The following is a 23523-nucleotide window of genomic DNA, read 5'->3' on the forward strand; positions in this document are numbered from 1 at the left end:
AGATACTGGATGAGACAGACATATATGTATACACACAACCATACATAAAAACACATATATATGTAATGTCATACTATATTATAAATACATATGTATTCTTGAGCTTTGTACTGGGACACAACTGAGTTAACTTGGAAACATTTTGATCCTTTCTGGGCTTGCTTTTGAAGTTTGTTAGGCAAAACCATCTCAGCCTTTAGTTTAGGGCTAATCAATTTGACCTTACAACAGGCACAATAACATTCCAAGTTCTCCTCCAGGGGCTTCAGCTGTTACTAGGTAGCTCCACTCTGGCTACTGAGAATGGGAACTAGTCCCCTCCAGTAACTGATTCACCTGCTCCTTGCCAGTGGTTCTGTATCTGGCCTGAGATAGTTGTGTGAGCATTTGCTCTTCATACTCAGTTGAAGACTTGAGAGCCGTCTACAGATCAGCAGAGTTCTTCCCTCTCTAGTATTCCACCTGCATATCCTAGTTGTCTTGGCCTCCTCAAATTCTCAGTTGTTTCCTCAATTCAAGGGGACTGCAGAGGTTTCCGGCTTCCCTTCCCTGTGGTGTAGCCTGAAAACATACTTCAGGCAGGAAGCTGGGGCCGTTGTAGGGGTCACATTTCTCTTTTCTCAGAGATCTCTGTCTCATGTGCCTCTTTTCCAATGTCTGGAAACTTTTTCAATCATTTTGTCTGCCTTTTCGTTATTTAAAACAAATGAGGAAAAACCAGTCCCTATGGTAATTTTGTCCAGAAATGGAAATAGCTTGTTGGACTTTTAGTCTTACAGATTTTCTACACAGTAATCAGTAAGCATATATGGAGGTAGGCCCTATCCCTCTGCCTGAGAGGGAATAGTTATTCCTGCGTATCCATAGGGAATTGGTTTCAGGACTGCTACTCATACCAAAATCCATGGACACTCAAGTCCCTGATATAGTGTTTACATATAACCTAGGCCCATCCTCCTGTATACTTTAAATCATCTCTAGATTACTTACCTAATACAATGCAAATGCCATGCAAATGGTTATACTATATAGCTTTAAAACTTGTATTATTTTGACTGGGCGCGGTGGCTCACACCTGTAATCCCAGCACTTTAGGAGGCTGAGGGGGGCAGATAACTTGAAGTCAGGAGTTCAAGACCAGCCTGGCCAACATAGTGAAACCCCGTCTCTACTAAACATACAAAATTAGCCAGGCGCACGTCTGTAGTCCGAGCTACTCAGGAGGCTGAGGCAGGAGAATCGCTTGAACCCAGGAGGCAGAGGTTGCAGTGAGCCGAGATTGTGCCACTGCACTCCAGCCTGGGCAAAAAGAGTGAAACTCTTTCTCCAAAAACAAGCCCTATTATTTCTTGTTGTATTGTCATTTTTTTGTTTTATTTTCAGATATTTTTAATCTAAGGTTAGTTGAATCTGCAGATGCAGAATCTGCAGATACAGAGGGTGACTTTGTATCCTCCCCACCTAACTCTGCTGAAGAAGTCAGGAAATCCTGCCTTCTCAGTGGACAATCATTTTTATTTGCATTTTTTTTTTTACTCAGCTGACGAGGGCAGAAAATCCTACTCCCATGATTTTCGTAAGCATCTCCAAAGTAACCAACATCTTTAAAGATAACGAATCTCACTAAAAAAGGAAAGATATAATACTTGAAGTATAAATACTTGGCATTACCCAAGAAAACAGCTTAGGTTGGGAATCAATGGTTTAGGCTTCCCTTTACTGTGATTTCAGAGGGGAGAACTCTTTAACTCTGCCCCCAGCTTCACAGCAGGTCAGATTCCCCAAAAATAACCCAGGGGTTGACCTAGTTAACATGCAGTCTCTCCTGCCAGCTGTGACCTGCTTCCTTTCAAGAGATCACTGAGCAAAGGAAATTGCGTTAGCTGATTGAGGGGCATCTGAATTGTGCTCCTCCACCCCTTCGTATTAGAGAACAGAAAAACACTTGGGTACTGTGGAGAGCCACACGCTAACATGTCTCCAGGGTGCTGGCCTTTCAGGTGTGCACCATTCTCTAGTGACACCAGGAAAGGGGACCTTGCAGCAAAATGATGTATAGCTTCACAACTGGCTGTTAACTTTGCATAAATTGTAGATTTTGCCATGTAATTGTGTTTAGAGTTGGAAGGATATTCCTGTGCTAAGGAAAGCAACAAAATAACCTGAATCCTTCAGTAGTCGTGATGATTAATGTGTTAAAGTCTTAGGGGAAAATGAAGGAAATCCGATCCAGGTGGCTGCATATCATTTCCAGAAATGACCTCTGCACAATTTGGATCCCATGTTTTTGAGAGAATGGGGAAATACAACCAGTATCTTGAAGCCATGTGAAGAACATATCAGGAGTTTTAGTGTGACTCAGAAGGGCAGGCTCTCATCTGGATTTGAAAAAAAAAAAAAAGGATAAAGCTTATTTATACCCATATGGAAAAAAGCAAGAAAGCTTTTAACACTAAAATCTGATCTGACCTGTTGGAAAGGACACTTTACGTATCAACTTGAACCTTTGGCTTTTGTTGAGGGGTCTGGTGGTTGTCCTAGCTGTGTCTAAGGAAGGCTTCGGACTTGTTACCGGAGTTGCTGTCACATGTAGGTGTCCTGGCTTTGCTACCTGGAATTTTCCCAAACCTTTTAAATCTGTCAATCAGTATTCTTCCAGCCATAAATGGTGGCTGGCATCACCTGCCCCTCATGATCACACTGACAATGGTATTTTTATTTATATATTGTAGTATCTTTTGAACAGTGCTTTGCAGTCAGTGGAGTCTTTCCATACCTCAACTTTTCATCAAACATTGAGTTGAAGTGTTACACTTCTCTTGCAAATAAAGAAATGGAGAAGTTAGAAAATCAAGAAAGGTTAAATGAGTTGGCCAGTGTCCCAGGGGCAGGGACCTAGGCAAAAACAAAAGGCTTCTAATTCCAAATCCAGTATTCCCTGCTAAAATGTGCCACCTCCCTCCCTTTAGGGTTGGTGGAGGTATCGATACTGGGGCTAGTCCTACAGCTAATGCTTTATGATTCTTTGTTCTGCTTCACTCAGCACCTGCTATACCATGTTATGTTTGTAAGTGGCTTAGTGTTAACTTTTCTCCAAAAGGCAGCAGGGTCTGGAACAGGAGACTGGCCCAGTCTGGCATCTGGAGAGGATGATGGTTGTGGCGTTCTCACAGCTTCTCCATTACCACCTGGTATCATTTAGTATTACTTTGCAAACTGAATCATAAATCAACTCATTTAATGTAGAGAAGGGCAAAAGTTGCTGAGAAATGTTTTGGGGGTTGGTCCTCAGAGCTTCAACTCTGGGAGGGTGCCTGACTTCACGGTATCACCTTAGTCACTAAGGAAAAAGAGATCCAGGGCTTCACACCTTCAAAACAATTATTACTTGCTGAGATGGCAAAAACAATTGTAGAGTGCTTCAATGGTTGAGCTTTAAACAGTTTGTTAAACTACAGATTAAATACTAATGATTCTTTTTTCTTTGAGACAGGGCCTCATTCTGTTGCCCGGGCTGGAGTTGCAGTGGCACAGTCATAGCTCACTGCAGCCACAACCTCATAGGCTCAGGCAATCCTCCCACCTCAGCCTCCTAAGTAGCTGGGACTACAGGCACGCACCACGTGCCACGACACCCAGCTAATTTTTCTATTTTTTGTAGAGACAGGGTCTCATTATGTTGCCCAGGCTGGTCTTGAACTCCTGGGCTCGTGATCCTTCTGCCTTGGCCTCCCAAAGTGCTGGGATTACAGATGTGAGACACTGTGCCCAGCCAGTAATGATTTTTCGTATGACCAAACCATTGAAGAAAATTTACACTTATTTTTGGTAAATGAAATACCAAAAAAAACTATCAGATGATGGCCTGATATCTCCTGCACTGATTTCTGCCCCACATACCCTTTTTAGATTGAACCGAATTAAAATATAAACCAGATGATTAAAAATTAGGTATGATTCATTTTCTAGCTAATTGGCTTTACTTCGTTGCTCCCTCTTCTAAATGCAAAATGAATCCAAGCAGTGCTGAATTTAAGGAAGCATACATAATTATTACAGGGCAGGCAGGAGAGCTGGGCATGTGGTCTCATATCCCACGTGTAGTTAGGTAAGCATGTATGTTTTTCAGCTGCATTTATTTCTTAGTTATTCCTAGAGTGGCAAATGTGGGGGGTTGATGACCACTGTGAAACAGCAGCTTATAAAATTCACCCTTTATTATCAACAGACTAAACTTCCTATTTTGCATAGATGCTCCTGTGCACACCTTTATTTTACACGGAATGTAAAATATTGTAATGACTGATTTTCCTTTGAGACTGTAATACAGGTAATGTTCCTATTCAACTTTGTAAAAACCAAGACCTGACACACAGTAGGTATTTTAAAAACTGTTTTGATGTGACCAAAATTATACAGAAAAAAGAGAAGTACACCAGTATTTTAAAGTCTCTCTTTTTTTGTTGTTTATTTTTCACAAAGGATTTGCTGTAAGTCTTCAAGTCATTTTGTCCAATCCAAAAGCTGTATTTAAGCGTCGTGGATCCCAGCCAGGGATGCAAGAATCTGACTTTCTCAAGCAGATAACAACAGTCGAAGAACTGGAACCGAAAGCGAATAACTGCACTAAGGTATTCATTACACTTGTGCTGCCTGACCTCGAGTGTCGGCATGAAGAGTGCGCTACCCAAGCTATTTCCTTCCCCTTTAGGTTCTCGTGTGGCACACTCGGACAGAGAAGGTTAATCTAGCCAACGAGCCAAAGTACCACCTGGACACAGTGAAAATTGAGGTATAAATTGAAGCAGCAACTGGTGCAGTTTGCCCAGCCAGTGGATCCATATGGAAGAGGATGTTTGGAGTTTAGGCTGCAGAGCATTCAGGTATTGTTTGTTTTACTTCAGTACAACAGCCTTTCTTGTCATCTGATGGACATCTGTTTAAATGGAGCTTGTCAGTTAACATAAGCTAATTGGATGGTTGGTACAAAATGTATGTTTTGTCTTCATTTGTTCTGCATGTTTTCTCTACAACTAAATTGGAAGATTTTTGTACAGTGCCGATACTGCAAGATACCACTCTGAGTATATTATATATTTTTTCTTTTTCTCCAATCTGCCCTTAAAATTGGTAGACTTGAACAGGTTTTTAAAACAGACAAGTATTTTGTCAGCTAAACATTCCTGATTCCTGACTTTGCAACACTAAGTAATTTTTGGAAGGTTAGTGGCAGTATACATCATAGGAAATAAAAACCCACAAATGAAAAGGTCTATGGAGTCATCTGTTTAATGTAGGGAAATAACATTTTGTCAATACTAGGCACCATAAAATGTAAACACAATTACTGTCATAAACCTGGATATACCTTCAAGGATTGAAAGTGGCTTTTAGTTACCCTGTTTGCATATAGTGCAGAAAAAGGTCTTCATGTTAGCACTATGTACATTAAGAAGAGATCCAAATTACAAGAGAGGCAGATAAAATTTGAATTCTTTAAACATTCATTAAACTAAGTTTTGGAGTAATATCCAGGTTTATCTTCCTTTCACTAACCATGTTCCCTGTTAAGCACATCATAACAACAGCACAGTGAAGTGAATGATGAAATAAAGGAATTTTGATACACTAGAAAACAGTGCTCAGTGAGACATTTACATTCTATATTTATATGATTAAACATTTGATCATACAGTACCTTCCTACAGGATTACTGGCTAATTTTGGGGTGGGGTTTATACTGTTAGAGGTATTACTAACATGATAACTACTTCCCTTATGTGCAAACATTAGAGCTATAATTTTATTGAGAGGAAAACTGATTTTGCAAGTTGAGCAGCTTCTCAAATAATGCAGTATATGAAATCATGGGAAATATGAGCAAAGCTGCCCTTGACATAAAATGGTTTATCAACCTGCTTTTCACCACATCAAATTGAATCGGTACAGACCAACACGGTCAATCAGATCATTCTTAATATGAACAAATGAGTAAAAAGAAAACAATGTGCATATGAATAAACAAGGGAACTAGATGCGTTTCAGCAAGGAATGTCAGGTGGTAGTTCTGGAGGAAACTTGTATTGCAGCTTTCATTTCCACAGTTGTGTGCTGAGAGTCTGACCCGATGAGCTTCCAGACCATCCTGCTGTTGTGCTGGGGGGCTGGCCAAAACCTGCAGTAGGGGTTGCACTACTGATACTCATGCCAGCCATTTGCTGATTCATCTGTGAAACATATAAAAGGCTTAGTTCAAGAGGCTTACTTCACTTTTAATTCCTGTCTCTTTAGCCACACAGTTGGTCATTTTTTCATTAATGTGAAAACTAGTCCAAGCACTGGAATAAAAGCAGCGTACCATACAAATATTTCTTAAAGCAAATAGCTACTTTGTTCCCTTCTTTATCTACTTTCTAGATTCAGTTTCCCCAAAGATTAACCACAACTTAAAAAAAATACCAAAGCAATCTTGGGATTTTAATGAGTCCACTACTCTAACTTTCACCTACACTAGGATATTGTGCTTTAACTACTAAGGAGTAAGAAAATTTTAGGAAGTAAAATAGTCTAAAATTATCCTATAAACTTTGTATGATAGCTATTATTCTCTATTAAAATCTTATATACTTCCTAAATATTTTAAAAGTGGTCATAAAGCATTTATTTCTCTTGCTGATCTAACAACATAAACATCTAAAATTTATTTTCATGGTATGCAATAAAGTGTAAGATTACATGTATTTTTCTTCAAGACTGGAGTCAAATATATATATAAGCACCTTAACCCTGTAATTCTCTTACTTCCAAAAAAGGCAAGATTTACTTTAGAGTGAGTGGGTTTAAAACTTACACTCAGAGTTAGACTGTGTTCTTAATTTAATACATTTGACTTATTTACAGTTTCAAAGACACTAACATAAACTACATCACTAATCAGGCATAAGTGTCTGAAGAAGCAGATCACGTCTTCATACCTACTAAAGGACATTTTAACCACCTTGTCGTTGGCCAGTAGATTGCACTGATGGAGTGCTGGAGAACAGCATCACCCTTCTGCATTATCTGCAAGTAAGAGCCAGTATTAACTCCTTCCTGGTTCATCTAGCACCTTAACCTGAGCTGGGTGTGCTTCAGCATGTTGACCATGTGACTGACACTTAGCACATACAATTTTTTAGATTCCCAGCGGGTAGAGACCAATGTTTTACCTACATTCTTGTAAATGGTGGTAGCAAAATTAACTGGGATATACAGTGATTGTGCTAATGTTAGAAATCACTCTAGACTATTCCCTGAATGCTCTAAAGGTAAAACAAGTGACCAAACAGAAACCAAGATTGCCAAAATGCTGGAGGAACATCAATGGGAAGTGTAAAAGGAAGAAGAGTGGGAGCATGAACCTCTCTAAGAGCCTTTGTGCAGCTAGAGAAAAGTCAGAACACAGCACCTGAAATAGAAATGTTCTATCTTAGCTCTAACTTAGGTAGAAATAGGATTTTATAATATGAGGGGATGTCTGGTTCACACCTTATGGGAATTGAATCCTTTTGTACTCTTTTTAAACATAAAAGTCATTATAGAGTATGTAAAAAGAAAATACAACTTTACAAAGGTTTTTGAACAAAAAGAATTTTTAGACAGCCATGGGGCAGTAATCATCTGACCTGAAAAATAGCCTTAGAGCCATCATAAAATAGTGCTTTGAGAATATAAGGCTAGATTTTTTTTTCTAATAAAAGATCCTAAAATTCTTAGTGAAGCTAAGTTGTCTAGGTGGACTGTAAAAACGTCCCACCAGCAAGCTGGATAAAGCTTAGTGCTAATCTCAGAGGTGGCAGAAAGGGAGTCTCGTGATGCCTAAGATAATTTCTGGCCATTAGCAAACAGATCAGTGGTGTTCACGTTACAGTTAGTTACATTACAATTTGAAATGAAAGGCGTTTAACCTTTTTTTTACAGAATACTCTAAAATAGGGATAATAACACATCATTTGTCTATCTGATACAACTTCATAATATTTATAGATACTTTTGACCCTATAACATATTATCCCTATTGAATTCTTTCTGCCAGATCACTAGACTTAAAAAAAAAAAAAAAAAAGATTTAGAAAATAAATCTGGTTTGATTTGGGAGAAGCTAGAAAGTAAATGACCCCTACCTGTGAGAGGCTCCACTGGGGCTGCTGAGCTTGCGGCAGGCCAAACTTACTCTGGGGTGCACCCATTTGTCCCACCATTCCTCCTTGGGGGCCAACAACGTTCTGAGGAAGTGGCATCACACCAGTTTGTGCATTTCCCATAAACCCATTGGGCATGGGCATGCCCACCATCATGCTTGGACTCTGTCCCATCACATTTCCTATAAGGCCAGGAGCTGCAGGCACAGGCACACCCATCGATGGAAAGCCCTGAAATGCAGCTGGTGCTTGTGAGGTAAATGGTATATTTGTGGGTCCCATAAATACACCTGCACCACAAAAAGAAAATGAATGAAGACGGAGCTATCATGTGTAGTTGCACTCACCTCTATAATCACAGAAAAACTGCCTTTCTGAACTACTCACAGCAAACATTTTAATTCCAGTTTGGCTGCTCCTACTACTCAGACCAACCCACACCTAAACCCTGAGAGCTGGTTGTTTCTAGGATGCAGACAAATCAGTTATTAACCTGAGTAAATTTAATTAAGAAATGTAAATCATATGCAACAGCCACACAAAATATCTTCCACTGTGAAGACCAAACTATGCAGCATGACATCATACACTGTTTTATTGCCGACTTGTACCACTGGTCCCCCAGTACCAAACAGGGAAGTGAGAGCTGACTATATCTCGCTTCAATAGGTGTAGTGGGCTGCCAAACAATTTTAGCTCACATGTGAAATGCAGCTCATTATTTTAAAGGAAATGGTCTGAAAGATTAAAACTCTGTAAACAATAAGCCTTATGCTAATATTTTGTTATGATTACAAAAAAATTCATAGATTTTTTTAATCCATGTGGTAACTATAACTAACTAAAGACTTCACCTGCAGAGAAAATATACTATACGCAGTCATAAACTTCATGCAAATCAAGTTTCAATAATTCATCAGAGATAATCCGTGTTCTATAAGCTTCTGAAACAACATTTAGTGATCTATGAACAGCTTGTTAATTCCAAATAAAGTTCTGTGAATCCTGTACATGCCTCTTAATTTTTTAATTCTAATGCTCGTTCATTTCGGCTTCATAGTTGTATAAACTGCAACAACAAAAGCACTCACGACATGGAACAATAAAAGATATATAATTGATCTTATTATAATTACAAAGGATGTACTTCTAGTAATGTCACTGAAAGCAGATATCAAAATTCATTACCAGGAGTACTTTGCTGTTGAATGGTTCCTGTGCCATACAGAGATAAGATGGAGTCTTTGGAAAGTTGTTTCTTTGCCACTTCTTCTGATTTTGTAGTTTGCTCAGTGAATAAATCTAGATCCCCAGATGTTACTGTAGACAGGGTTGCAGCTGCTGGTGCAGAGGGTGTCCCCTGAGACAAACACCACAATCAGCTATCAAATTCTGCATAGTAAAGCGCAGCTTATCCATTACTTAAAATCCAAATGTAGAAGGTACAATGGTGCCATTCAAGAGGATCACTTACAAGCCCATACAGAAACATCTACAGTCAAGACAGTACTTCTTAATTTGAATCTGTTCATGTAGGTAGACTGAAGCATTTTCACAGTAAGTTGCATTTACTACCTAAGGTGACGCCAAGTTTTTGCTCATCAAATCCTGGGGCTCAACAATAGTTACAGACGAGAGGACCACCACTCCACAGCAACCACTGCTTCAAGAAACTGGTATCCTTTGGAATAAAGAACAATTCTACAACTACAACAGACTGTAAGAGGATTTGCAATGGCTACTTAAAAGGTTTTATCTTTTCAAAACCTGCATCATAGGATTTTTATACATCTATCTAATCAGTTTTAACTACAATATTAGACTGCTTCTAATCTATCCAGAAATGAAGGTACAGCAAAACTTTGACCATCCATAGTCTCAACATATCCTGCCCTTCACTTTTGGACAAGGGGGTAAATGAACACAAATACAAATAAACATGTAGATATTTAATATAAAACAAACATTTTCACTTAATCTCATATCTTGCACACAGTATTATACAATCACAACTGCTAACCTTAATCATCTCCGTAGTCATTAAACATTAAATCACACTCACATGTTATATGGACTTGTTTTGAATATGAAAAGAGTTCCAAAGAATTCTATGAAGACTAGTAAAAGCTGGCTGATTCTTCTCAAACTAGAGAATAAGGTGAGTTGCAAGTGGAAATTAAATTCAAACATTTAATGTCCTCCTAGAACACCATGTAATAAGTTACCATGCAAACACTGTACTTACAAAGTACACAGAACAGTATTTTGAATCTTATGACTAAGCAAGAATTTTAAGTGACAAAAAGCCACTTAATTTTCCAAAAATTCAAATATGTAAGAAATTAGATATCATGGAATGCTAAATATCACAATACCCTTGAATAAAATATATCTAAGCTACCAACGAAGCAGCAGCAGATCATAGCACTAAAAGCATGGGCTGCAGCCTGTGTGCCAGGGCTAGAGCCTGCCCCCACGACTTTCTGTGGTACACTCAGACATGTTACTTAACTTCTCCTTTCAGTCTCTCCCCTGTAAACTGGGGATAAGCTTGATCACAAGAAGTGTTTTGCACAATGGTTGGATTAAGTACTTGGTGTTTATTGTTAATATTATTTATAAAACAAAGCAACTACATCACTAAGTGATCTTTTTATCACACTTAGTATCTGTTCAACCTAAAAGTCTGCTGAAAACCCTGGGGTCTATTCCCTGTGGATAAGAGAGAACTATAAGAAAACCCAAAATATTGGGAAGCTATGATTCCACTCTGATTGCAGAGCAGCCTAATACATACTGTAAACATCATAATATGAAACGTCTACCTCAACAAGGACACAGTCTAAAAACAGCCAAAGCAATCAGCAGGACTAGTAAGCACTCAAATGTCCACTTACTTTTTGGTGTTCCATTCACCAGCACTACGACCCCAGGATAAAAGGGGAACAACTTCTGCCTCTCATTTTACACTTCAGGAAGCTGCAGAGCATCTAACTGAAGGCTCTCTGGCCTTCTGGGACCCAAGGGCTTAACCAAGAAAAAACAGGACTCAGCCCTTGTGTATGTCTAGGTACTGTTGGTATATGGGTATGTGTATGTGTATGTATATGTATATGTATATGTATATGTATAGTATATGTATATGTATATTATATGTACATGTATATGTAAGAACAGGAAAGGGGTTTCTCCATGTCAACAATGAAGACTCTGGAACTGTTCCTCTCCAGCCCCCAAAACACAGGTACACTCCTGTCGGCTAAGTATTTCTAACCCCTTTAAGAAAGACTAGACCCCAGATGGGAAGGCAGAGGGTAAAATCAATCTATTTCATATTCATAAGTTAGAAAATATTTTACTAGAATTTGCATATACTCAGAAAATAACACAAGGAGTGAAAGAATACAGGGTTCAGAAGAATTCAAAATCTTGGTGTCCACAACTAGTTTGAGCTCGACTTCATGTATTAAAAACCCAACAAAATTAGTAAATTACATGGTAGCAATATATGCATAAAATCTGTAGTTTCAGCACCATCCCCCATTTTCAAGGCATTATTTTGAAAATATGTCTGGATTTTTTTTTTTTTTTTTTCAGACGAAGTCTCACTCTTGTCCCCCAGGCTGGAGTGCAATGGCGTGATCTCAGCTCACTGCAACCTCCGCCTCCCGGGTTCAAGCAATTCTCCTGCCTCAGCCTCCCAAGTAACTGGGATTACAGGCGCACGCCACCAAGCCCAGTTAATTTTTGCATTTTAAGTAGAGACAGGGTTTCACCATGTTGGCCAGGCTGGTGTTGAACTCCTGACCTCAGGTGATCCACCCACCTCAGCCTCCCAAAGTGCTGGGATTACAGGCGTGAACCATCATGCCTGGCCAAATACATCTGGATTTTAATCTCTACATGAAGTTTAGACGAAAGATACTACTGTTCACCAAATATTTTACAGGGCTCAACATAACTGGTACAATCTAACCAGTGCTCAACATAACAGTGTTCCAAAAGAAGTATTAGATATGATTTTTAAAATTAACCCTATGTCCTACCAGGTACTGCTCAGAATGCCTAAAGTCTGAAGGCCAGCTGCCACCCCTCTTAAAGCCAGAGGCTACACTCCTTGTCATGGCACTACTTGTGCTTAAGAATTAAACGAAGTCTGCATTGTTCTACTTGCTGCTTTAATACAGAAGAGAACACGTGAAGTACACTGAAACCTCAGAGATGGGTTCTAACTCTCTTAAGCAGCTGCAAAGCAACTGTCAGACTCCAGTGACAGTGCTAAATAAGTCTAGCAGGTATAACAGCCGCACTACAATGCTAGACTAAAAATAAATGGCTTTTCACATTCTGATTGTCAAATATCCTAAATACTTCTTTCCAAAGACACAATATTAGACAATTTTGTCACATGTACCCCTATGCCTGTACCAATTTGTAAGGTAATTAATGTTAATTGAAATAACAGTAACAATACTCTCTTTTTTATGTGTGTTACAGGAGGGGAAGAAGGGGCAAAGCCATAAAATAAGCTATTTGCTGAAAATAAACACTACTGCTGCAGACAATTTTGATAAAAATCCATTTAATTATTCCTAAGAAATCTACTTGTTCCATTCTAATGGTAACTATATAATGACTATCATAATAACAATAAATATGTGCAACAGAAATATGTTACTAGCCTTATTATAAGATATTGACTTTTTCTTATTAAAACTGTCTATCAGAACAATTCAGATTTGACTCAGTTTTTCTATGGAAAAGGAAATTTTTTATTTTTTTATTATACTTTAGGTTTTAGGGTACATGTGCACAATGTGGTTTGTTACATATGTATCCATGTGCCATGTTGATTTCCTGCATCCATTAACTCGTCATTTAGCATTAGGTATATCTCCTAATGCTGTCCCTCCCCCCTCCCCCCACCCCACAACAGTCCCCAGTGTGTGATGTTCCCCTTCCTGTGTCCATGAGTTCTCATTGTTCAATTCCCACCTATGAGTGAGAACATGCGATGTTTGGTTTTTTGTCCTTGCGATAGTTTACTGAGAATGATGTTTTCCAGTTTCATCCATGTCCCTACAAAGGACACGAACTCATCATTTTTTATGGCTGCATAGTATTCCATGGTGTATATGTGCCACATGGAAAAGGAAATATTTTATCTCAAAAATTATGCTGCACAAACTGGTTGTTTATTTGTAAAGTATAAACTTAAGATAGAATCTTAATGTTGTATGCTTAAGAGTAATTTGTTTCCTGAAAGTTCATATAGTTCACATTACAAAAATTCCATGTAATGTTAAGAAGGCAATTCAAAATTTCTTCACCATTAATACTTTTAAAATATCCCGATCATTATTATTACTGTTCTAGATTTTTTAAAAATCACTTAAAAAAAAAAAGCAAGGTAGATTTTAAGGCTAACTTAAAACATAATTTACCTTCATTTTACCTTTATTTTAAAAAGACAATGAGTACTGAATTTGCTAGAACTTCTGCAGTCAATATTTACAAACAGCCACAGTTTTAAAAGCTCTGAAGTAAGTGACCTTGTTGATCTCAGGAAAGTTGAGGTAGTCAGGGTTTTTCCACTTGTTCATTCTAAATACTAACAGGTTTCCCTAAAGCAAGGGTTAGAACTTTAAAGACAGTGAATATTTTAGGTTTTGTGGGCTATACATTCTCTCTTGTTAATCTGCTTTTGTAGCAGGAAAGCAGCCACATACAGTACGTAAACCAGTGGGAGCGGCTGTGTGCCAATAAAACTTTATTTGCAAAAACAAGCTGCTGGCTTAGTTTGCAAAACCTTGGCCTAAAGAACAGGAGACTTTTAAATCAGTTACTGTTCAGAAACAATTCTTCCAAAATTGAAATTTTGAAACTTTTCAAAAAGGAAATAAGCAGTGACCATATAGAACCATATTCTTATCACATACCTGAGCTGGGGGCATGACAGTTGCAGGTAAGGGATTAGAGATCATCGGTCCAAAGATGTCCAGATCATCGTTCAGGGGTGGCACCGTTGTGTTCCCATTGGTCACTAGTGCCACAGCAGGGCCATCTGAAAAGAATATAGATTCTCGTCTTAATGTAGCGTATCTTAAATTACTTGAAACATGGCATTATGTTAAAAATTGATATATGGTTAAAAAAAAAGAACAGTTCAAAAGTTGGTAAAACATTTGTTCTCCTTCTACCCACCCCGGATCCCCTTTCCCAAGAAACCGTTTCCAGTTTTGTTGATTCCCCCAGAAATATTCTTTATCCACTGGTTTCTAGATATATATCCAAACCTCCTTTTTAACCAGTGGTATCATACTATTCACATTATTTTGCACCCTAATTTTTTTTAATAAGATCATAGATTTTTATGGTGCTTCCTATATGCCAGGCACTGTTCTGGGTACTTAACATGTATCAACTCATTTAATCCTCATAGCCTTATGAGGTAAAAACTACTTTTGAGATAAGGGGCTAAGGTGGAATTTGATACCACACTCTTATTAATAATCCCTCTCCACAAATGTATGTGTGAGGGTGTGTGTGTTTTGGAGATAATATCATTTTTACCTACCATGGAAATAAGTTTTGATAATCTAAAACATCTGAAATGTTATGTTTTGAAGTCACAACATGGAAGAAAACTAGATAGAAAAAAGAAAACACACATACAATACTTAAACTGATTCTACAGGAAGCATCCATAAAACTCCAAAATAAGTCCTTTCTTTATTCCAGCACAGCCACTTTTAGTGATGGCTGTACCAAGCCACTGCACTGTACAGGGAAAGGGACTCTGACAGAGCTTCCTACTTAAAAATTCAAATTAAAAAACAGTTTTTAAAACTGTAATTTCAAGAATTCAAAACCGGTTTATTTTATATCCCCTTTTTATGTTAGTGAACATTTGTAAGGGCCGGGGGCAGGAGCTGAAGTGGAGTGCTGTGGGTTGAGTTTGCATGCACAGCACTCCAGGACTGGAACATCTCACAAGGTTCAGTTTTCTGTAACCACAACCAAGTAACAGTTCAGAGCATCACGACTCCAGCCTCTTCAGAGTTATAGCCTAATTAACCTTCTATCTTAACAATTTACAGTCTCATTTGATCCCTCTTTGGTAGACCATACTCTCATCAAAGGGAAATCTGTCATCTTTAAAAACCTTTTCAACAATGAATGGGGTATCTTGCACAAAGTAGATACTCAAATACTGACCAATTCAATGGAGGATCTACCATCTCATTCATATTTCCACCACAATCCACAGAAACTTAGAGAGTTCTTGTCTTTTTCCAAGTATAACTATAGAAATTGGTATCTTTTATTTCCCTGTTTAAGCTTCAGTTACAAAGAATTATTAACACATAATCACGATAAAATATTTTTTGCTATTTAATTTACAAAAGAGTGTGTAAAGCCCAAATTAGGTTAATCTGGAAGTTATTCAACTGCAAATTTTTCAAGTCATTTTCAGTGATATCACATTATCACAACCATTAAAAGAAATATATTGATATGTATTATACATGTTATATCTGTATCAAGTACTATGGACAATTAAAAGGTGAAGCAATAAAACAATGTACATAGATTATAATTTATATAGAATTTTAAACTGAGACAACTATCAAAGTATTAAGACTCATACATGAAAATAATTTTTTTCATTTCTAACCCTTTCAAATGGCAATATTCAGTTTAAAGTTAGACCTCCTTAAAGCGCTACTTTGTTTTCCAGTTCATTCCATACCCCATTTACATGATGTACAGTACATTATATAAATATCAGCCAGAAATAAAGTGGTATTTTAAAGGGACAAGGCATTCTAGGTTTAAAAACACAACTAAAGAATACCTTTTTTGTTTGTATCTGCACTTCGGTAAAGAAAGTCCAATAATAATGACATATAAGCCAGTGGTGCTTTAACTCGTGAGCTACAGAGTTAGAGATGGGCAAATATCATCATCAATTAGACATGTTTCATTCTATCACATGAATTGAGGAAGCACTTTATTAGCTGCAAATATAATTATATATAAAATGTATATATATTTATGTACAAATTTTATATGTTTATAAAATTTAAACTCAAATAGAAGCACATGTCCTCTAAAACAATGTAAACTACAACCAAAATAAAAGGAAAAAAAACGGTGACAAGCTGAATATAAGCAACTATTTCCAGTTTTTCCGTTACAGTTGTTTTTACTTTATTAAGTAGTAGTTAACAAAATCAGACAAATTAATGGAAAAAAAAATTTAACATGAGAAAATCCCGTTGATTTTTTGGCAAACTGAGAAAATACTATCAATTGCTTTTTACTATAGCGCATGTCAATCTAGTTCACAGAACACCAGTGTGCCCAGGATGCATTTAGTGAGAATCACAAAGTTCATCCACTACAAGCCAATGCTGTGTCTTATTACTTTTATAAACTGTACAGCTTTCAGAAATTTTAAGTCTGTTCTACTTAGTACCTTAGACTCCTCTCAGAATATTTACTTATACTTTCAAATCTAAACCACATTTGGTATCTAGCAATATATTTTCTAATCCATAAAACAACACACAGCACATTACTTGGTTTCTGAAGTCTTATTTTACCTTTAACCCCCTTTAGTATCACATATGTGACTAATAACTTGTCCAGTGTCACAGAGCAGGAGCAAAGTCTTAGATTGTAATCTTATTCAATGTTTACTGTAAAAGCAACACATTCTTGTAAAAGATTCAAACCATGCAAAAATGAAGAAACTAAAAGTACCCACCACAGATGGTGGTGACAGTTGCACAATGTGAATGTACTTAATGCCACTGATTATATATTGTAAAATATTTAAAATGGTAAATTTTATGTGTGTTTTACCACAAGTTTAAAAACAATGTATATAGGATCATACAAAAATAGTCTTCTTTATATAAAATTATTTATGTATAGGTAGGGGATTTGCATTCTGTGATACTGCATGTGCCTATAATAATTTATTTATTCCATGTGTGACTCAAGAGAATTTAGGTAGTTTCCAGATTTTCACCATAAAAACAGAACATTCCTCTATATAAAGTCTACACAGCTCATGTCCATTCACTGCAATGTAACTTGAATTCTGTTTTTACCACTGCACTATAAACAAGTCCATATTCTCTTTCCATGTGCTTTTTATTATTATTACTATATTAAAATTAGCCTCTTGAAATTTCTGGCATTTCACACAAACAACAAAGTTGTGATCTCTCTGTAACCAGCCACCATGGTTAATAGAGCTGTCATGAAGTCAATTCACAAGGTAAGTCTGAGGGACTTCGGAATCCTTTTTAGAATGAGACGGAGGAAGCACCTGCTTAGGGACAGCAATCTTTGTGGCAAGGCTGACACTGTTTTCAATTGATTAAGGAAGACTTTTTCATATTCCCCAAAAACCTGAGGTAAGGAACTTTCTGCCAGGCCTCACCAAGATTTTTCTCTACACAGCATCCTTGTGATGAGCATAAGTGACTGCTCTCTGCTCTCACCATCTGCAACATACCTGCCCCTCTTTTGTCTCTACTCCATCTTCTCCCCATGTGATCCCTTAATGGTGGGTTCTGGATTTCACAGCCATCAATTTTTCTAGTTACTATCAAAGCTATGCATTCACAGAATTGTTGAAAAAACAAATTCTTAACCTAAATGAAAACTTCTCAGTCTTGCAAAATTGGTAAATACAAGTTCCCAATGGGTTTTTTAATAGTTGCTAATTTTACTTACAACATTTAGCTTGCTTAACACATTATTTAAAAGGGATTGCTTCCATTCATTTTGAAGGTCATTGTGTTTTTAATTTTCAGTGTTTAAAAAGGACAATTAAAGACTCATTATCATTACCATCATTATAAACATCACATTCATCCTGGATGTTTTTAAAGAAATGTTTACATGTTATCATTTTTGTCCCCATGCAAGATGAGAAGGGCATCTCCTTCCATTATCTCCAGTTATACCAACTAGGACACAGAGCAATGAAAAGACTTCCTCAATGTCATTCACCTTTTTAAGCAGCAAAATTTGTACTAGAACAGAGTCTTCTCACACCTAGACTAGTGCTCTTTTCTTTAAACCACATTTCATCGAAAGCCATGTAATTTCAACTGCACCTAATTATGAACAAATCACTTGAAGTTCTGAAAATTAAAAAACAACTTTAAAATAGTTTATAATTATTTGTACTAAGTTTGAGAAGCAGTTACTTAAAGAGTCTAAAAATCATTTGGTGCCACACTCAAAATTTTCCTCATCATGTCCCCACTCCACTATCCTGTACTGACACCAGTATCTTTTCAGTTTTTAGGGAGGGATTCAGGTGGATATGGTCATCAGTGAGCAAACTGGGCTCCTGGAAGCAACTGTAGGATATAATGAGGCCTTGGTCAACTAAGAATATTCACAAATTATTAGGAGTTAAATGCATCCTTTTGATCACGGGCCCACTAATGACATGGTCTTTGCTGATTAATAAAAGCTCAGAGGCCACAAAATCAAGAAAATACCAAGACGTTGAAAACAGTTATTCAGATAAATAACTTTAACATTTAGAAAGCATAAGGCTTATTCAAATTAAATAGTGTAAATCACCATAATGTAAGAAAAACATTTAAATCAACCTGGGTTATACCTCATTGGTGCATGCACACACATGTACAGTCACACACACACACACACACACACACACACACACACACGGAAACTTCCTCTTTCAGGGGAGACAGAACATCAGACCACACAGTGCCTTCTAAGAGATTAGGGGATGTCTGTGAAAACTAATCAGAATTCACCGTAGACATGCACCTTGCTCAGCTACAGAATTGATGGTGGGAGCAGCAGGAGGCAGCAGTCCCCCTTTAATTAGCATGCAAAAACAGTAGCTGGTGGACAATAAAAATAATGGGAGATCCACAGTACAAGAAAAGCCTAGGGCAAATGGAGGAAATTCAGCTGGGAACATCATAAAGAACGATAATGAAGCACAAAGGACCCCTTGAAAAGGCAATGAGCAAACAGAAGAAATTAGGACAATGCAGTAAAATGAAGATGGGATTTCCATCTTAAAGGCAAGACATCAAACCTACAGTTAAGTAGCTTGTGGTAAGTATTTTCTTTCTTCATTACCTTAAGATGTTAGGCTAGTGTCTTATTTGGGAACTGAATTGATAGATGAATGTTTTTAACTACCCACATATGAGAAACTGACAGGAAAAGGTTAAAATGTTTTCAGCTGCAGAAAAAAATTATTAAAATCAGTGCTACAACTTCCAAGAACAGAAGGCATTCCCAGCATGCATTCACTGGCCCACTTCACATCATGACACTGAGAGATGTTAGAAAGAGGTAACATTTCAAATATGACAAAGTCATGAGGGCCAGTCTCTTGCCACCTAAAAATCCTCAATATGGGAAGTGAGCCAAATGACTCTATTAATTGTAACTATACCAGAATTCATCTGACACCAATAATCCAAATGAGGATAAGGCAAATAAAGTATTTTTAACAATACTGTCTTCCCCTTGGCGCGTTCCAAGTGACTTTAAATTTATAAACTAAAACTAAAAGGAAATAAGAATACAACCCTTCATATTTTAATACAAGTTTAAACACTAATATTGATTTAAGTACTATGTGCCAGATACTCTGATCAATAAAGTATCTCAGTTTAATCCTTACCTCACCTGGAGGGAATCTGCACAGTAAGCCTAGGACTTCAACACGGGTCTCAATGGTGCACCCGCAAAACTCAACTGCTATAACCAGTTTGAGAAATGTTTCCTGGTGTTCTCAGGCAGAAACAGGTGCCCATTCCCTACCCAGAGTTACAATAATTTACATGACCAGTGACCTACCTCCCTAAAATGTGCCCTGAGGGCAGGGGCTGGCTTCACTACCCAGCCCAGGCATAGTACTTGGCACAAGCTCCTTTCTGAGGCACAGGATGACTCCTGAGCCCACAACACCCAGCACCACCTCCACTGCAGGCCATACCACACACAGCGGGTCAGTCAGGCCTACCAACTCTACCTCCAAATGTTCCGCTAATCCAGGGGCTGCAAAGTAGAAGCCTTCCCAAGCATCTTATCCTTTTCATTTTTAGTTTTTATGGCACTGGAATGTTCTTAGGCTGAACAGGCATGCCCCAGTACTCCAGAAGCCTCTTTACTCCTCGCTGGCACCACTTTTATAACTCAGAGCCATGATCAGTCCCACCTGCTTCATCACCAGGAAGAGTGCAGCTGCCTCCTTAATTTAATGCCTGGCACAAAGCACATACTCAATACATGACTAATTGAAATGCTTTCCAAACACAGGTTATGGGAGGATTTCTTGGTGACAGCAGAGCCATGCGGAAAACAAGTAGTAGTTAATCCTTTTCAGTCCTCATCCTACTTACCACCAGCACATTTAGCCCTAGCTGATCCTTCCTCCTGTAAAATCGCCTCTCTTAGAGTTTAAAGCCACATTCTCCTTGAAGACTCCACAGCCATTGCTACCAATATCCTGGACTGGCTCCTCTTCCTCTGTTTTCATAGACACAGCTTCCACACAACTATCTGCCTATGAGATTACAACTGCTTCTTAACTAGAATCCCTACACCAGGGCTTCCCCTTTCCAGGTGAACAAGTACAGTGAGGCTGGAATTCTTTCTCTCAATCATAAATGTGTCTCCAGCGCCCCTCTGTCTAAAGCTTACTGCATCACTGTTGTCACAGCACCTCCCAGGACTATTCTACCTGCCACCTCACTGGTCGGAGCCATATCTTACCCTCCTGCTAATCTGTTCCAACTGTCCTAACATAGCACTTGTGTGCCCTATGATAAGAGACAGATGGGTTTTAAATCATAAGATCCTCTACAAAGGTACAGCTCTAAAAGCTGCATTTATCTGGGCATTTGCTTATCTTTTCCAATTGTTATTCACTCTAAAGGTGATCTCCATAAAACATTAGATTTTACTTGAAATAAGTTTGCATAGCACAGAATAAACTTATTTTATTCTCCTCTAGCAGCAGCAAGAAAAAATCAACCTCTGAATTAAGGAAAATGGAATTTAAATTGGAATTTGAGCATTAATCCAGATTTCCAACTGAATTCTCACAACCAGTTCTCTTAGACAATCCCATCTTTTCCCTCAATGATAATTCTGTCTTCCAGTTTCTGGACAGCAGCCCCATCCCCCTCTTGCGCTACTATAAACACACAGAGCTGCATCTTCTGGTGTTTACCAGTGTTGCATGAACTCTGCTGGTGCTCAATAAATATTAATTGAATTCATCCTTTACTTGAATGTCAGAGGCATTAGCTGGTCATAATCTATTTGCACAAATAAGAAAAAATGTCAAAGAGCAACATGAGATTTTATGTATTACTAATCCAGTTTAAGGCAGATAAGAATGTGACAAATGGCTGTTTTTCATTACCATTTTTGACTGAGCATGAACCTTCTACCTGTAGTACACCATTGCTACAATGAAAACTCCCAAATCTAATTCTTCTTCCATAACTAGTGAAGCTTCATCATAACCAGTGATGAATTTAAAGTGGAAACAGCACTGTTTAAAGAAGGCTGCTTCAATGATACGAAGTGATTCTCTCCTTAATGGCAAAACTTCTTAAAGCTTTCTAAATTTCCATGTTGATCAAAGAACCCTTTTTATTTTCTACTCAAGAAACCATTTAAAGTTTTCTCCTTAATTTTTATTATTACTTGGAATTTCTTTATATTAAAACACAAGACTTGATTTGTAACATCAACTCACATGTCTTATTTTAGTAAATTCAAGTCACAAATGTCAATTTGAAGCATATTAAACTTTTGAAGCTTTAAGTTGTTTTCAATTTGTTTAAGTGTGCCTGAGAGCTAAGTGGAGCCATTTATTTTTATTTTTCAGTTAATTTTTCATACAGTTAAATAGTATTTAGGCTAATTTGCTAAAATGACTAACATGGTCTTAAAAGATAATCCTAATCCTCTTACTGTATTTGGCCCTCCCTTTTTTTTTTTTTTAATTATTATTATACTTTAAGTTTCAGGGTACAGGTGCACAATGTGCAGGTTTGTTACGTATGTATCCATGTGCCATGTTGGTGTGCTGCACCCGTTAACTCATCATTTAGCATTAGGTATATCTCCTAATGCTGTCCCTCCCCCCTCCCCCCACCCCACAACAGTCCCCGGAGTGTGATGTTCCCCTTCCTGTGTCCATGTGTTCTCATTGTTCAATTCCCACCTATGAGTGAGAACATGTGGTGTTTGGTTTTTTGTCCTTGCGATAGTTTACTCAGAATGATGGTTTCCAGCTTCATTCATGTCCCTACAAAGGAAATGAACTCATCATTTTTTATGGCTGCATATAGTATTCCATGGTGTATATGTGCCACATTTTCTTAATCCAGTCTATTGTTGTTGGATATTTCGGTTGGTTCCAAGTCTTTGCTATTGTGAATAATGCCGCAATAAACATACGTGTGCATGTGTCTTTATAGCAGCATGATTTATAGTCCTTTGAGTATACACCCAGTAATGGGATGGCTGGGTCAAATGGTATTTCTAGTTCTAGATCCCTGAGGAATTGCCACACTGACTTCCACAATGGTTGAACTAGTTTACAGTCCCACCAACAGTGTAAAAGTGTTCCTATTTCTCCACATCCTCTCCAGCACCTGTTGTTTCCTGACATTTTAATGATGGCCATTCTAACTGGTGTGAGATGGTATCTCATTCTGGTTTTGATTTGCATTTCTCTGATGGCCAGTGATGATGAGCATTTTTTCATGTGTTTTTTGGCTGCATAAATGTCTTCTTTTCAGAAGGGTCTGTTCATGTCCTTTGCCCACTTTTTGATGGGATTGTTTGTTTTTTTCTTGAAAATTTGTTTGAGTTCATTGTAGATTCTGGATATCAGCCCTTTGTCAGATAAGTAGATTGCGAAAATTTTCTCCCATTTTGTAGGTTGCCTGTTCACTCTGATGGTAGTTTCTTTTGCTGTGCAGAAGCTCTTTAGTTTAATTAGATCCCAATTGTCAATTTTGGCTTTTGTTGCCATTGCTTTTGGTGTTTTAGACATGAAGTCCTTGCCCATGCCTATGTCCTGAATGGTATTGCCTAGGTTTTCTTCTAGGGTTTTTATGGTTTTAGGTCTAACATGTAAGTCTTTAATCCATCTTGAATTAATTTTTATATAAGATGTAAGGAAGGGATCCACTTTCAGCTTTCTACATACGGCTAGCCAGTTTTCCCAGCACCATTTATTAAATAGGGAATCCTTTTCCCATTTCTTGTTTTTGTCAGGTTTGTCAAAGATCAGATA

At 37.7% G+C, this 23523-nt stretch overlaps 2 protein-coding genes across 11 annotated transcripts in view; one reads left to right on the plus strand and one right to left on the minus strand.

The window, feature by feature from the left end:
• Positions 1 to 4798, plus strand: part of B3GAT2 (beta-1,3-glucuronyltransferase 2) — an 80557-nt gene extending 75759 nt beyond the window's left edge. The window contains exons 3-4 of the mRNA XM_032153879.2: positions 4483 to 4631; positions 4712 to 4798. Of these exons, the coding sequence (XP_032009770.1) occupies positions 4483 to 4631; positions 4712 to 4798 (236 nt within the window). The remainder of the gene's footprint in view (positions 1 to 4482; positions 4632 to 4711) is intronic.
• SMAP1 (small ArfGAP 1) overlaps positions 4442 to 23523 on the minus strand; it is a 199925-nt gene continuing 180843 nt past the window's right edge. For 8 of the 10 annotated variants that reach the window (XM_058435301.1, XM_058435297.1, XM_032153843.2 and 5 more), the window contains 4 exons: positions 14120 to 14244; positions 9369 to 9540; positions 8163 to 8470; positions 4442 to 6227 (listed from right to left, as the gene is read on the minus strand). In XM_058435301.1, coding sequence (XP_058291284.1) covers positions 6093 to 6227; positions 8163 to 8470; positions 9369 to 9540; positions 14120 to 14244 — 740 coding nt within the window. In that variant the 3' untranslated portion in view covers positions 4442 to 6092. Of the gene's footprint in view, positions 6228 to 6974; positions 7063 to 8162; positions 8471 to 9368; positions 9541 to 14119; positions 14245 to 23523 lie in introns of all 10 variants that reach the window. The other 2 variants (XM_058435303.1, XM_058435295.1) reach the window with 1 other exon arrangement.

Source organism: Hylobates moloch, unplaced genomic scaffold (genome assembly GCF_009828535.3).
Source record: "Hylobates moloch isolate HMO894 unplaced genomic scaffold, HMol_V3 SCAFFOLD_2, whole genome shotgun sequence".
Taxonomy (NCBI): Eukaryota; Metazoa; Chordata; class Mammalia; order Primates; family Hylobatidae; genus Hylobates; species Hylobates moloch.